This window comes from Sceloporus undulatus, chromosome 1, assembly GCF_019175285.1.
Source record: "Sceloporus undulatus isolate JIND9_A2432 ecotype Alabama chromosome 1, SceUnd_v1.1, whole genome shotgun sequence".
Taxonomy (NCBI): Eukaryota; Metazoa; Chordata; class Lepidosauria; order Squamata; family Phrynosomatidae; genus Sceloporus; species Sceloporus undulatus.
Genome location: NC_056522.1, coordinates 374,236,682 through 374,253,753, shown reverse-complemented (window position 1 = coordinate 374,253,753; position 17,072 = coordinate 374,236,682). Strand labels below are relative to the sequence as shown.

Below are 17,072 nucleotides of genomic sequence, written 5' to 3'. Positions count from 1 at the left end.
CAAAAAGGAAGCTGCAGATCTCAAGATACATTTGAAAACAGAAAATATCCCTTTGGCTACTACCATTAGGAACAACATTGTCAGCATAAGAGGTCACCAAAGGAGTACTCCCACTGACAAAGGAGCAAAGGCTGCACATACTCATTCAGCCAGAAAGGACAGTTGTCATGCTTCTCTGCATGAAAAAGTGCTGCAGTACAGAAATGGAAGGCACACTGCCAATAATTTTTGCAGGCAAAAGAAAGAGACACTTCCTGCGTTCCCAAAGATTATCAGCAATTCCATACACAGCAACAAGTAAAAATTTTAACATACCTTCTGAAATGTTTAAGTTTTCTCACAAATTCATAATCAGGACAGCTATTATGGGATGAGACTCCTCAAATCCCCAGGATCATTTTACTGAGCACCAACACTTTTTCCATAATGGTCACTCAGCCACGTCAGAGAAGCCCCCACCATCAGCACCTCTGATCCCTACCAGAGATCAGTCCCACTCTCTCCCAAGGCAGTTGCATTATAAGAGGATAATACCAGGATCTCCTCTCAGCTTCCCGAGTACAAATTGGAAGTTGTAAAAGGAGATGTGTTCCCCTTCTTCCTTCTCAGGGTGGCAGGGAAACTGAAATACTATGTGGAGTAGTTACCACACATGAAGGAGAAAGACTGAGCAAAGCTTCAAGTTTCCTTCCTGAATAACTAATGGGTTCTTTCCCAATGTTGTGAGATGTTTTGGTCAACAAAATGAAGCACAACGTCCATAACTTGATGAGCTTCACGTGCAAACGTAACGTATGAATTTCAGTATGCAAGTTACCAATGATGGACTATGACTAAACACAACACCTGCATTTGGAATATAGTTTTGTTTTGACCAATCAAAATGTGCAAGCCTTTGAGTCAAACAGACTCATGCAATGTTTACTTTGAATTTTAAAAGGCAGAATCTATTTCCATTCTCAATGGCTGTCTTCACCACAGAATTTTGAAGCAGGCATCTAAATTGTAACTTTAAGTATTTTTAGTCCCACACAAGGGACACAGATGTCCCCAGCCATGATTTGCCATGTTCTGAGTATCATTAGAGATTTTCCCAAGGAAGAAGAAAGGGAAAAAAACACATCCATAGAAAGAAAACCCTATTTTGTTTGCATGTTCATTCTTTCAGATAGTCAAGATGTGAGAACTTAACAATTCATAAGTATAGAAGTTGTACTGAGAAGACAGAGCTTGAAACAACTTACCTGAAAATCAGGGTGAAAAAGATTTTCTGAGCACATTCAGATATTCCACTGAATCAGACTTTAAATACATGTTTCTGTTTTAAGCTACAGTACCTGTTATCTTATGAATACTTTTTCAACCATTACAGATATAGGATGAATTTCATACTTTTTTATATTATGCCTAAGAGGACTGTCTTTCTTAGAAAGCATAAGCAGATACAAGAAATCACACACACATATATAATTAAAGAGACACAAAGAAAAAATCCCTTTTGATCTAGTTTTATAAGGGGAAAACATAAATCAGGCTACTTTGACTCCTCTCCCCCTTTTAACCTTCTGTGCTTCTGCTAAAGCTTCCGTGTTCAAAAGTCAGTACAAAAGAGACCACCACTGTGATCAAGATGCGGCCTTGTGCCTGTTACAATGATCTGATTGCAGGGTAATGCCAAGCCTGTTTCCGGGTGGTAAACCTGCACCAGGAAATGCCAAGCCTGTTTCCGGGTGGTAAACCTGCTCAGCAGGAAAATACCAGGTTTCAGTCTAGAGATATCAACAGTGATGTGCTACTTGTGAATTCAATAATACACATGGACTGTGCACAATTCTAGAGATGAGAATACACAACACCATAAAACATGAGCAGAAGTTGAGGCTAATGACCCCCAGTTTATTAGAGCACTCAGCCAAAAACATTTAAAATTGGGACACAGGCTGCCTCTTTATATCCAACTTCAGTAATGTAGCTTATGACATGCTTCAGTATTTAGCTGAACTGAGAAAAGTAACTGTCAACAGGAGCATAATCAAAGACTGTAGGAAAAGCTGACCTGGGATTAAGAAATGAAGCAGGAGAGCGGCTGACTGAATTTTTCAAGGCCAACAGTTTATTCACTACAAGCACATTTTTCAAGCAACCCGAGAAGTGACTCTACACATGAACACCACCTGATGACCAATAAAGAAATCAAACAGACTACATAACTGGGAGCAGAAAATGGAAAAGCTCCATTCTGTCTGCAAAAACAAGACCAAGAGCAGGTTGTGCCACAGAACATGAACCGCTAATATTAAAAATGAGAGTGAAGCTGAAGAAGAACACTAAACCAGCTATCGTGCCAAAATACAACCTGAAGAACAGCCTCATAAAATTTAAGGATAATATAAAAAATAGGTTTGCACTATTAAACCTAATCAACTGAGAGTCAGAAGAACTCTGGACTGAAGCCAAAGACACTATTAGAGAGGAATGCAAAATGACACTATCTGCAGCCAAAATGAGAGATGCTGAATGACTCAGTGGATGACAGATTAAACTTTTCAAATAGTTAAGGTGAGACAAGAAGCAAAAAGTAACAAAAACAGAAGCAGAACCATGAATCCAGCTATTTGATGACTTGGGCACAGGGACTACAGTACTATAATAATCAATGCAGAGAAATAGAAGATGACAACAAAAAAGGAAGAACAAGAAGACCTCTTCCACAATATCCAAGAAATCAAAGAGAAATTTAAATTTTACATGACCAAGCAGGAATAAAAAGACAATGGAAACAACACATTGAAGAACTATGCATAATAGATGAAAGGATAACAGATTCATTGAAGAAACAATCACTTGAAGACAAACCTCCAGTTCTAAAAAAACATAAAGTGGAAGCTGCACTCAGAGCACTTAGGAGAAATCAATCACCGGGAACAGATGGCAGACCAACAGAGCTAGAGCTGCTTCAATCTATGGAGACAGAATCTGCACTAGTTCTAACTAAAATCTGTCAACATATGTGGAAAAGAAAACAATGATTGGAAACGCCAGACATAAAATTCCAGCCCACAAAACAGTTAACACCAGGAATTGCAGTAACCACTGCATTAATTTTTCATGTTTCATGCAAGCAAAGTGATGCTCAAAATTCTACAACATAGACTTTTTGTTGGGATATAGCAACTTCGCATGCTAAGTCTTTCTAGTACTATATCTCTATGATGTTTTTTAGGCCAAGATCTTTTCTAGGAATGCATGTCAATGGTAGTTTTATTGCTTACTAACAACCCCTCCTCACTTCCACTATCATTTCCTGTTTACCATGAGGACACTTTATTACCTTTCTTTGTTCTTGGGTGAAGAAGATCCCATCGCCATTACCTTACTAGCTTGCTGTTGAGCAGCATCTCCCAAGTGGAGATGGACGCATGCTGGGACTAACTTTCCTTTGAGATGCATGGAGACTGTTTTTCTACCTGAATTTTCCTGCAACATGAAGCTGTACCTGTGTACTGGTTTGTACACATGATTTTGTAAGTAAACTTATTTTCTTTTTTCACTTTTAACCAAGTGACTGTGTTTCTTTTATTGGGGACATTGGGGGCTGGGAGAAAGGTGTGGAGCTAGTTAAACTTTTTTTTTTCCTGCTTGCTCACTCTTTTGTTGTGGGGGATCTCTGCTAGCAAGACTAAACTAATCTTGCTTCTCCTTCCTGAGTTTCTGACAATTCTCAAGGAAGAACCAATATTCCCAACACTTTTACAATCTATGGAGTGGGAAATGCCAAATGTGCAAGCTGGGTTCAGGAAAGGTAGAAGCACTAGGGATCATTTTGCAAACTGGATAATGGAATGCACCAAAAAAAAAAAAGAGAGAGAGAGAGAGAATTGGAAGTCTGTCTTCAAAGAGTTCTTTCTTGTATAAACTAAAATCAACCTGTGCTTTATAGATTATAGCAAATCCTTTGATTGTGTAAATCCTGAAAAACTATAGATTGATCTTGAAAGAAATAGGTGTGCCACAACATTTGGCAATCCTGACACATAACCTATTCTCAGGACAAGAGGCTCCCATCAAGGCAGAATACAGAGAAACAGAATGGTTTCCAATTGGCAAGAGGGGCAAGCCAGACTACATTTTATCATCCTATCTGTTTAACTTGTATACTGACCATACCACACATAAATCAGGATTAGACTCGGAGAAAGGTGGCTCGAAAACTGGAGGAAGCAACATTAACAATTTAAGTCAGGCAGATGACACCATATTACTATCAGAAAACAGTCAACACTTGAAACAATTACTGAAAAAAGTCAGGGAAGAAAGTGCAAAGGCATGTTTACGGCTGAACATTAAGAAAACAAAAATAATGAAGACATTGTAAGAGTTCAGGATTTACAATACCTTTGCTCAGTCATTAATCTGAATAGAGAGCAGTCAAGATATCAGAAGAAGACTAGGATTTGGAATGGCAACTATGAAGGAACTAGACAAGATCCTGAAGTGTAAAGATATGTCACTGAATACTAAAGTTAGGAATGACCAAGCCATCACATTTCCCATTTCTATGTATGTTCTCTGTATGTTCTACAGATACTTCTAAAAATATAAATAAATGCATCCTAGAGCAAATCAAGCCTGAACTCTCTCTGGATGCCAAAGTGACTAAACTGAGACTGTCATGCTTTGGACATATCACAAGAAGCCATGATTCATTATAAAAAGACAGTAATGCTTAATAAGGTAAAGACAGAAGAAAAAGAGGAAGACTCAATCAAGGAATCCATAGACCTGAGTCTGCAAGATCTGAACAGGGCTGTTCATGACAAGATGATATGGAGGTCTATCATTCATAGGGGCACCATAAATCCAAGCATACCTGACAGCAATTAACAACAAGGCCACGGTCAGTATTTCAATTGTAAAAATGCACCAAAAGGGAATATGGTATATATTAAACATTCATTTGTACTAGGAACACAAAAACATTGACTACTGCTAATACAGTCCACTGACTTTCAACCAGTGTTTAAATAGGAGTGAGGGAATCCAATTATATTTAAATTGTGTTGCATAAGGTGATATTATTTGCCTTAAGTAAACATAACAGTTCATAATAGAGTAAAATGGTCCATCCCTGTGGGACACTATTTTTAAGTCTTGCATTCCTTACAATCCTTCTCTGCTGAAATCAAGTATGCCATATAAAGTATCATTTAAAAAAACTGAAAACTGATTAGTGCTACTGTGAAATGTGGTTTACTATATTCCCTCACTAATATATGAAATAAAACAGCCTACTAACTGAAGAGCAGAGCAGCTTGCCTCAGGGAGTAAACACATAAAATGAAAGAAAGTTAGCCAGTCCTTTGGTCAGTCGGTTTCTCTTGCTTAACTTCTGAGACTGCCTTCTCAGCTAGTTATTCTAATCAGTCTCACTTAATTTAGAAGAGCATGAATTTTACTCACCACTTTATCAGTCACATAAATTTGTGCAACAAAACCACGCCTAAGCATGAATTGTCACATCATTAATACTCACAAAGAATTCATCTTAGACTACTGGGAAAAGTGATTAAAATGTATTTGCAACAGCAACAGAATTACAATGCTTTAGATGTTGCTCTGCAAGCAGATTAACAGGCAAAGCAATCATGGCTGCAATAAAATGTTGTTTTTGGAAAGTGTGCGCATTTCTTCCAGCACAATTATTTCTTCTTAAAGTTTATATTCATATTAGGAATTATCCTTACCTGGACATAGGTCAGTGCATGAAGCACTAATAAAAGACAGAGACAGCTCAAGCAGGGAGAAGATCCAGTATAACTTCCTTTAATAGCAGGATATTATAATTCCACCATAATACAGCTCTCATGTTTTAAAGTACTTCTGGTACAATTAATGCTTACTATTCATAAAAAAAGTAAGTAATCTGTTTGTTTGTATTTTAAAAATAACTACAAAGGTTATTTTACCTTACTCATTATTCAAGCCGCCATCACAAGATACACAGGTATGATACACTAACACCTTCAAACCACAAACCATTTAAGTCGTTTGTAATCCTTCAAGGATGTGATTATCTCATTTAAAACACTGTTATCTGGAGGTTTTTTTTTTAATTATTATTTCCAGGTAGGAGTAACTGCTGAAGAATAAACAAGTATCACTTATTCTGTCTATTTTTTAAGGAATACCAAGCAGATGTTCAAGCTGTTCTGTGATTATTTCCTACTAATGACCCAATTCTGGAAGGGGGATCATTCTTCTATTTGTGTCACTGCTGACTGACTAAGCACCCTGAGTAGGATTCTGAAAAGATGGAGAGAAAAGAAAGACATGAAATCGACACATTTCTTGAATCTACCTCAAACTCCTCAACTGATTTTTTTAATCATGAAATTCTATCCCTAATACTGTTCTAAAAGGTGGCTTGCTACAATCTCGACAGGATTAGATTAGCCATTTCACTAGCGCAACTGAACTATTACTCCACTAAACAAGCCCAAAGCATATTTATTCTCAATCTGATAAATGACAGCAGCTGGTACTGTTATAATTTATTCATCAATTCAATTTATATCCCTTTCCTTTCCTCCCAACAAGGGACCCAAGGTAGCCATTACTTTATCAAATAACTAGATGTTCATCATGTTTATATGGTATACGAAATTCCCAAGGCTTCTACAAGACAACAGAGCTTAGGGATAGCAGGAAATCACAGAACATAACACTATGACAGAGGAAAAACAAAACCCTAAATTCAACCCTGCAAGCTACTGAGAAAAGGGGATATTTATTTATTTATTTTATTATTTCAGTTTTAAAAATACACATACCCACAGGAGGCTATGTTTGTTCAAAGAAAGGCAGTAAATCCTAAGAACATCCCATTACAAATGTTTAGAAACAGAACTAAAGTTCAAACTGCAGCCAAGTATTGCACTTGTACACTTCCAACTATATTAAAAACCACAGCAGCTCATTTCTTTTTCGGCTTCCATCTGTGTAGAGGCAAGCCAGCTGCAGTACAAAATGAGTATGTCCCACCTAATTAAATGAAGGATTTGATATTAAATTGGGGAATTCCAGAAATGACACAACCTGAACAGCACAGCTGAGGTCCCCCTCTGTTTTCAGCATGCCACCAGTCCAAGTAAGCCATTCTCTACTGTTAGCAACTTACCATGGATTTTTCCACCTGAAACTGCTGAGATAAACAGCTTTGCCACCACTGAAGCCTTTCATGCATTTGTAGCCGTGTTACATTTTCACAGCAATTGCTAGAATAATCCATTCCGAGTAACCAGATTTTGACAGATCCCTTCTGCTGACAAACTCGGTGCCGTGTTAAGAAACCCCACACTACAGGCTACAAAGGTTCACCTCAAACAGAAGAGCAAAGTAAGAGAAGAGAAGGTTTCTGATAATGGTTTTTTGTTTCAAGTCCTGCATTCTTTCTCATAGGTCCAAAAACAACTAATGCTTACTGGAATGCACTCAATAGTTTGAGATTCCATGCAGCGGACTGTGCTTCAAAGACAGTGTTCATGCTTTGTTTACTTGATCAAACAACTTGCCTGCTGTACGTTTTATGCACTTTCAGCTATCAAGATTAAATGCACTGGGTTCTGTGAACATGGGTTTACATGCCTTACGCTCAGCATCAGCTTCTATGGCGCTCAAAAGAGAAGCTCCAAGCTGGAACAGCAGGACTGGAGCATAACACCAAGCCGATTAACACAGATAAACCCCCTCCCTCCGAACATTGGCATTGAAGCAGGAGTGCCCTCCATCTCTTAAGAGAGCCCACCCACCCCATCATCCCACAGTCACCACCGCCTTCCATCTGGGGAAACAAAATAATGTCTATTGCAGTAATTAACATGCAGCTGGGAGTCAGGAAGCGGAAGGCATGAAACCTTTCATTATAAAAGCAGTGGACATGCAGGCAGCAGCCATCGGCAGGCTGGGATCTGTGCAGAGAAGGGTAATCTTCTTTTACCCACTTCCAAAAGTGGGTTTGTGTACATTTCAGCTGCTATCACATTGCATGTTTCCGAATGTTGCAAGCCTTCCAGTTGAGAGCTAGCCAAGCTGGCAGCACCTCCTTGTCACAGGACGCCCCATCCCTTCACCTCCCATCCCACAGCGCCTATGTAAGAGGGTCCACTACACAATCCTCTGCTCTCTAGAAGGCTGCCATGTCACAAGCCGAGCTATTATGTCTGTCAATCTGGGAGGCTCAGCCAAGAGGCGGGAAGAAATCCATGCAAACTAGGCCTGAGGCAAACCACAAGATCCTAGGAAAATAAATGTCCAAGATGAGAGGAAGGGACAAGCTGAAGCACATGCCTTCTGATACAAGCAGTGTCCCAGGGCTGCATCAGACTGCACCAATACTCAGGAGCACAGAGGCCACTCTAGGTGTCCCTGCGCCCACTTTACACCACAGCCTGGGGGTCTGTCTTTCTTGACATTCTCCCAAACAGTTCCACACCAAGGAAAAACGAGATTAATAAATTAGAAAGCTGGGCCCAAAGCTAACAAAATGAATTTCAACACAGAGAAATGTAAGGTACTGCACTTAGGACGGAAAAATGAAATGCACAGATATAGGATGGGGGACACCTGGCTTAAGGAGACAACATGTGAAAGGGATGTAGGAGTCCAAGTAGACCACAAGTTGAACATGAGTCAACAGTGCAATGCGGCAGCTAAAAAGGCCAATGTGATTTTAGGCTGCATCAATAGAAGTATAGTGTCTAGATCAGTGATAGTGAACCTTTTAGAGGCCAAGTGCCCAATCTGCAACCCAAAACCCACTTATTTATTGCAAAGTGCTGTGTCCCTCTGGCTTTCTAGTAACAAATCCTGGCAAACTCTGTGCTGGGGCGACAGCACATGTGCCCACAGAGAGGGCTCTGAGTGCCACCTCTGGCATGCATGCCATAGGTTCGCCATCACTGGTCTAGATCAAGGGAAGTAATAGTGCCACTCTATTCTGCTCTGGTCAGGCCCCATCTGGAATATTGTGTCCAGTTCTGGGCACCTCAATTTAAAAAGGATGCTGAGAAACTGGAGCGTGTCCAAAGGAGGGCGATCAAAATGATGAAGGGTCTGGAAACCATGCCCTATGAGGAACGACTCAGGGAGCTGGGAATGTTTAGCCTGGAGAAGAGAAGATTAAGAGGTGATATGATAGCCCTGTTTAAATACTTGAAGGGATGTCACATTGAGGAGGGAGGAAGCTTGTTTTCTGTTGCTCCAGAGACTAGGACCTGGAGCAATGGATGCAAGGTACAGGAAAAGAGATTCCACCTCAACATTAGGAGGAACTTCCTGACAGTAAGGGCTGTTTGACAGTGGAACACACTTCCTCAGAGTGTGGTGGAATCGCCTTCCTTAGAGGTCTTCAAACAGAGGCTGGATGGCCATCTGTCGGGGATATTCTGATTTGGATTTCCTGCATGGCAGAATGGGGTTGGACTGGATAGCCCTTGCGGTCTCTTCCAACTCTATGATTCTATGAGATTTGGGAAGGGAGGGAATGAGTGGATGCCGGATTCCTCTGTCCCAATGAACAGGGACTCCTTTTCCCAAGTAAAATATAAGTTCAATCAATGTTATGATCCATCTCCACTGGTTAGCTTTCAGCACAATGTGCACAGGAACACAAACATGCCAACACTTGCCTACCTCTCCCTCACTCCCCCTTACTCCTTCCAGTCATTCCCACACACAAACTACTCCCTTCTTCTTGAGCATATCTGTTCAGACTCCTAGCTCACCCTCACCCTCCTGATATCCTCTACCCTCACTTTAGTTTTCTGACTGCCATGGTCTCCACAACCAACAACTCTTCTCCCCTTCCCTGTCAACCATCAACACCTGCCTTTCCCAAGCAGCATAGACAAAACGCTTGCCAGCTGCCTTCTCATCCCAAAGAACCTCTCAAGGCTTTCCTGGTTCCAAAAATGAAAAAGACAAGAGAAAATCCCTCTCAGGAACTCCTTTTAATGGCCCCTGGAAAGCAACCAGCAGGGCAGCCCCATCGACAGTTCCACCTGAATACTCTCAGCCCTGGATCTGGGGATTCTCACAGCACAGCTCCCACTAGGAAATAATACACCAGGATAACAATGTTCTCCCTCTCACTTTCTGGCCTCTGCCTACAAACCCCAAGCTCCCCTTCCTTCCAGGCTCTCTAAGGCAGCCTTCCCTGCACCTACCCACAACAAACACACAACCCTTAATGTAGAGAGACAAATGCTCCACATCTCTGTGCCCCTCCACATATACACCCTCCTTAACACTGGGGCTGCATCCACATTGGAGGAAAAACCCAGTTTGGGACCGCTTTAACTGCCCTGGCTCAAGGCTATGGGATTCTGGGGATTGGAGTTTGTGGATCTGCCACATCTCTGTAGCCTCCTTCCCTGGAGGTCTTTAAGGTTCCTGCATGGCAGAATGGGGTTGGAGTGGATGGCCCTCCTTGGGGTCTCTTCCAACTCTAGGATTCCATGACCCACCCTCTTAAGACTAGGAGACAGATCCCCCTCAAATGTTGCCCCATCTCTGTTCCTCACCACATACACACAGAGACCCCTTCCTCCCTTAGTACTGGAAGACTGACCCAGCACAACAAAAGCCACTCCATCACTCCCCCATCCCTACTCTTGCCTGCATTTGGACCTCTTACTACACACACAACCCTCAGGGGCTCCTTACATACCTCAATCTACACACACACACCCCAGTTACTGGGGCCCTCTTCTCTTCCCCACCCGCCCAGACTAGAGGCCCTTCCTGAGGCTTACAAGGGCTGCCTGCCCTGGCTGAATGCTAGGCATTCTGGGAACTGTAGTTTGTTGCGTGTGTGAGAAAGACTGAAAAGCGTTCGTTACTCTCTCTCACACACAAACACACACAAGCCGAGATGAAGATAAATGTCAGTCCAGAGAATGTGCTTTTGGTGTGGTTTTTAAACAACAGAGAGAAGGAGATGTTACTTTGCTTTTTAAACACACACACACACACACACACACACATCCCAATAGAGAGTGTGTTGTTGGCTTGCCTTTTAAACACACTCACATATAAACATCAACAAAGTGTGTCCTTGCTTTGCTTTTTAAACACACTCCGAGAGAGAGATGTCGGTCTGCTTTGTAAGCACACACACACACACACACAAATATGTGCTGTTGGCTTGCTTTTTGAACACACACAAACACATAAGAGAAAGTGTGATTTACTTTTTAAACGTGCAGACACACACATGTCAGGGAAAGTGTGCTGGTTTGCTTTTTAAACATACACAAACGCGCGCACACACACATATATACACACACATGTATATAAAAGAATGTCTGCTGGTTTGCTTTTTAAACACACACACAAAACAAAGTGTGCTGCTTGGCTTTTTAAACGCACACACACACATATATATATATACAAAAGTATCCTGCTTTGCCTTCTAAACACACACAAACATATGTGTGTGTGTGTGTATATACATGAGAAAGTATGCTGGTTGGCCTTTTAAACGCACACAAACATCTATATCCCCTGACTGGCCTTTTAAACGTACACAACACACAAACATGGAGTGAAAGTGTGGTTTGCTCTTTAAACACACACAGACACAAGCATGTAAGAGAAAGTGTGTTTTGTTTTTTTAAACTCACACACAAATATAAGAAAGTACGCTGGCTTGCTTTTTAAACACACACAGAGAGAGCCACCAGAAGAAGTGACACACACACACACACACACACACACACACACAGAGAGAGAGCTGTGTACGTGTGTCTGTGTGAGAGTAGGGGGTGTTGTTGCTCCTTAAGGGTCAGGCTGCCTTGTGAGTCAACACACAACACACAAAAAGTGAGAGGAGATCCCCGCCAAATCCCTTCACAACAACAAACAACAACAACACAAACACACACATCCAAATAACCCTTGCATTCTCTCTCTCACACAAAAGCCCAGACACGCGTCGGCGGGTGCACACGAGCGCGGTGCAGACACGCGTGTAGAGACACGACACAACACAACACCACACACAAAAGGCGCTTACTGACCCCAAAACCACCAGCTCCCCATATTTGACGGGCTCCTTGTTGGGCGCGCAATGCTCCTCCTGGCTGGGAGAAAACATGGGGCCACAGCCGCCACTCTCGCCGCCGCCGCCGCCGCCGCCGCCGCCGCCGTCCTTTGGCTTCAGTCCCAAAATGTATGTATTTTTAGGGTTTAAAAGAAGGAAATGTCCAAAAAAAACTACAGGAAAAACGGAATCCGAAAAGGACGCATAAAAAATTATGATGAGGCTTATTATCGGTCGCTGCGTGGTTCGCGCGCCCGCCCGCGCGGATTCTCTCCTTCGCGTCCCTCTTTCTCCAACGTTCGACGCGCGAGCCCTTCAAAGGCAACAACCGCCACACAGAAAATAAAAGGGAGACTCGAGTCGGGAGAGACCAACTAAGCGCCTCCCCCTTTTCCTCCCGCTAAGCCACGCCCACTCCTAATGTAAAGAAGAGGCGTGGAAAAGCTCCGCCCCTTTCTCCTCCTTTAGGCAGCTTTTCCCCCCCTTTTTTCCCTCAACAGCTTCCCTTTCCCCCCCCCCCCCCCAAAGTCCGGAATAGTATCGTCCGGTCTGTTATGTAAACATAAGAGTAAGGCGAGGAAGGAAAGGAGGCTCTTAAAGGGACCGCGTCGTTTTTTAAAAAAGTCATTAGTGTTAATGGCGTTACTAAGAGGTGCAGAGGGTTTGGACTGTACCAAGTGACTCCTTAAAAGGGGGGGTTGAAACCTCTGCTCCTCAAACACCTCCATTTTGGCCCAAGCCAACTGTGGCATTCACCTGTATCTCCCCAAACTTGCTCTTTAAGGGCTTTTGGACTCCAACTCCCAGCATGCCACACTATTGATCAACATGGCTGAGGCTTCTGGGAACTGTAGTCCAAAATCTCTTAAAGGGGACAGTTTGGGGACCACTATAGTGTATTGTTGTTGTTGTTATTATTATTATTAATATATTTATTTATGGAGCACTGTAAATTTACACGGTGCTGTAGATGCAATCAGTTTAAAGTAGAATAAATACTAACAGAAAAATAGAAATAAAAATAGAATAAATAATAATAATAATAATAATAATAATAATAATAATATATTTATATCCCACCTTTTCCTGAAGGGTTAAGGCGGGTTACATAAAATAGAGAAAATACATAATACAACTTAAATCAAAATCATATATCCCTCATCTAAACTAAAATAATAACATTATAATTACATTAGACCCTAAACTAAGCACATTATAAGCAAAATTTAAAATTCAATGAAATAGAATAAGCCTGCCTACGGCATACGTTCTATATATATATATATATATATATAAAATTTAACGTAATACACGTTGATACGTATTAACATTAAATAGTAAAATATAGCGGGTAACAAATAAAAAATAAACCTACAGTAACATGGATTTGTAATTGGATTTGTTAAAAAATGAAATGCAGAGATATAGGATCATGGGGGACACCTGGCTGAATGAAACTACGTGTGAAAGGGATCTGGGAGTCCAAGTGGACCACAAGTTGAACATGAGTCAACAGTGTGATGCGGCAGCTAAAAAGGCCAATGCAATTTTAGGCTGCATCAATAAAAGTATAGCGTCTAGATCAAGAGAAGTAATAGTGCCATTGTATTCTGCTCTGGTCAGGCCGCACCTGGAATATTGTGTCCAGTTCTGGGTGACACAATTCAAAAAGGAATAGCTCTGGGCCCAGGACAGAACCCTGGGGTCCCTTCCAAAGATGGATTGGGGCCACAGCAACCCACAAGACGGCCTCAGTCTGCCTTGAAGCTGACCCAAAAAGGAGCAGAAAAGATCCAAGTGGGGACTGATTCAAGGGCAGTTAACAAATAACTTCCGACCTACAACTACTAGAAGTATTTTTCAACCATCTTAGCTCTCTGCCTTGTCTTCTTTACAAGGCCAACGTCAAGACCAACACAAAGTCTCAAAACCCGGTGAGTGATAGCCGTCTTTAAATATTTGAAGGGATGTCTTGCCAAAGACGGTGCACGCTTGTTTTTGTTGCTCCACAGACTCTAACAAGAATCCGCGTGTTCAGAATGCGATCAAAGAAATTCCACCTAAGAACTCTGCGACTATAAGACCTATTTGACATGGAATGGACTGACTCAGAGAGTGGAGGCCTCCCCATCTTTGGAGGTCCTTAAACAGAGGTTGGGGGGACATCTTTCAAGAATGCTTTAGTTGTGTACTTCTGTATGGCGGGGAATTGGACAAGATGTTTATTGCAACAACCCCCAACTTAAGAGTCTGTGGTTCAATGATCCTGTGATTCTAACTTAAAACTTCAGTTGCGCATTTAGAAATGATCAATGCAGTCTTCTGCACCAGCGTTTCTCTGGCTGATAGAAGGGATCACCAGTCTTCTTAACGCAGCAGCGATCAGTATCATATTTATGCCCCTTGGCTACAGTCATTCCTTTCTTTTCTGGAACTCTCCACTGACTGACAGGCCATGATGAATTTGCAAATCAGCACTGATCCATGGACTGCCACTGTTTCTAGGTGAGATCCCTTTAGATAACCAAAGATGGCTATCATATCACCTCTAAATCTTCTTTGCTCCAGGCTAAACATGGCAAAGTAGTCACCTCTCATGGGGTTCAGCTTGCAAACCTTTTACCTAGGTCACACTTCTCTGGACATTTTCCAGCTTGCCTATATCCTTCTTCAGAATAGGATACAGGACTACAGGTGAGGTCTGCCCAAAGCAGAATAAAACAGCCTTGTGCAGCTGTATCAAACAGTAGCAGAGTATTGGAGAACAGTGTTGAATGTGCCCAGAGATGTACCTGGAGAGAGGGGATCAATGTGGGCATTGCCTGCCCCCCTAAGAATCCTCCTGCCCAGGTGAAATTTTCTTTCAGTCCCCACATTGTTGGCACTCTGGTTAACATAAAACTTCAGTTGAATGCTGAGAACTTAGGCATCAAAAGAAAAGGGGCAGACAAAGTTCCCAACAGAAAGACTAACACAGCAAATAGAGGTTCTAAGTGTGAACGATTTTTCAGCATCTCACTCTCTGTAACACTAGAAATTTGGGGACTGGAGGAAAATGTACTGGCAGGGCAGAATTCTTCTTTGGGAGCAATGTTTAACATTTTGCTCCTGTGGCTTCACTCCTGGATGTGCCCCACAGCCTTTGCTGCCCTATGCTTATTCTGTTAGCCTACTGTCTCCAAGTACAGTGGAGAATATTAGAATTGTAGAGTGGGAAGAGACCCCAAGGGCCATCCATTCCAACCCATGCAGCATTGGAGTACAGGAATACACAATCAAAGCACTCTTGCTTGTGCAGAAATCTACAAATAAGGCATCTCTGACTGCTGCCACACTGCAGCATTAATGCAGTTTGACACTTCCTTAACTGTCACAACTCTATCCTATGAAATCCTAGGATTTGTAGTTTGTTATGGCACAGAGCTGACAGCAAGGGCTAAATATCTCACAAAAGTACAAATCCCAGAATCCCATAGCTTTGACCATGGCAATTAAAGTGGTGTCAAACTGCATTAATTCTGAAGTATAGATGCAACCCCTGACAGGTGAACATGCAACCTTTGTTTAAAAGCTCCAATGAGAGGGAGCCCGCCACCTTCTGGAGTATCCTATTCTATTCACACAGTATATATACACACACACAACTTTTCCAGGGAAGCATTCTCTGAAGATGCCAGCCACAGATGCTGGCAAAACATCAGGAAGAGACTCTTCTAGAACATGGGCACATAGCCTGAAAAACCCACAAAAAACTACAGATGCCGGCCATGAAAGCCTTCCGACTTCATATCCAATTCTACTGTGGAAGAGCTCTAACCATCAAGAAGTCCATCCTAACATTTAGCAGGCTTCCCCCTAGTTTGCATCTATAGCTTTGGAGCCTGCCCTTCAGAGCAACAGAAAACAAGCTCACTTCCTTTTCCACTTGATACTCCAGAGGGTTGCATGATTTTCCACAATGTTCTGTATAAAAGTAATGAGAAGTAGTGTGATGAAGGTCAGAGTGGGATATGTCTAAGGAAAATTTTGAACAGCACAGTGGTGTGTAATTATAATGCATTTTACATGCCACAACAACATATCTATGAAGTTTCCCCTTGCATGTGTCTGTTTGTCAGTGTGCACACACTTTTTGTTAGTTTGAGTCACATCCCATGACATTTAGAAGCCTACAGAGTGGGAGAACATCCTCAGACCTTGGAGATCTGACAGCAGGGATGTCGAAGAGTGTTAAAGTCAGGGTTCGCACAAGAGGCATTGTGAACTTCAGCAAAACTTTATTTGAAATGAAACACATTTAAAACAACTATGAAAAATTAAGAACAAGAAGGCGGACATGTGTGTGTGTGTGTGTGTGTGTGTGTGTGTATGCATGTACAAACACTGCAGACAAATTCTACTTATTAGCTCCAACTAGAATCAGTTGGTTCAGTTTATGGGAAGCCAGCCTTTATGTGAGAACCATCATGTTCCTGTGGTGTGAATGTTGGACTGGGAAATCAGGGTTTAAATCTCCATTCAGCCATTGAACTGGATGATTCAGAATAAGTCAAACTCTCTCAGCCAAAGGCAATGGCAATCTCTTCTCAATAATTTGTGCCAAGAAAATCCTAGAACAGGGTTGTTGTAAGTTGGAGTTGACTTTAAGGAACATAACAACAACAATTGCCATGAGTTGTGGTTGACGCAAAGGCATTTGACAACAACCAACCAACCAACCACAGTTGCTCACAGCTTGTTTAAACAGAGAGAGAGGCAGGAGAGGAAGAGAGATCATAGTGATACAGTTGGAAATCAAGTCACAGCAAAAGGGGCTGTTTCCATATCAAGGTAAAATGGGGGAATTATTTTTTCTTACTTACTTAGCAGGACAAGATAAGGAACATTTAATCTAGTTTATTTCCTTTTAGTCAGAAGGTGAATTCAGAGCAGAATGGAGCATAAACTCTGGCATCACAACTGAGAAGGAAGG

At 41.8% G+C, this 17,072-nt stretch overlaps 1 protein-coding gene across 1 annotated transcript in view; it reads right to left on the bottom strand.

Moving 5' to 3' along the window:
- The window catches only part of PELI2 (pellino E3 ubiquitin protein ligase family member 2), a 101,824-nt gene extending 89,354 nt beyond the window's left edge, over positions 1–12,470 (bottom strand). The window contains exon 1 of the mRNA XM_042461547.1: positions 12,078–12,470. Within this exon, the coding sequence (XP_042317481.1) occupies positions 12,078–12,154 (77 nt within the window). The 5' untranslated portion in view covers positions 12,155–12,470. The remainder of the gene's footprint in view (positions 1–12,077) is intronic.
- Between the last annotated feature and the right edge of the window lie 4,602 nt (positions 12,471–17,072).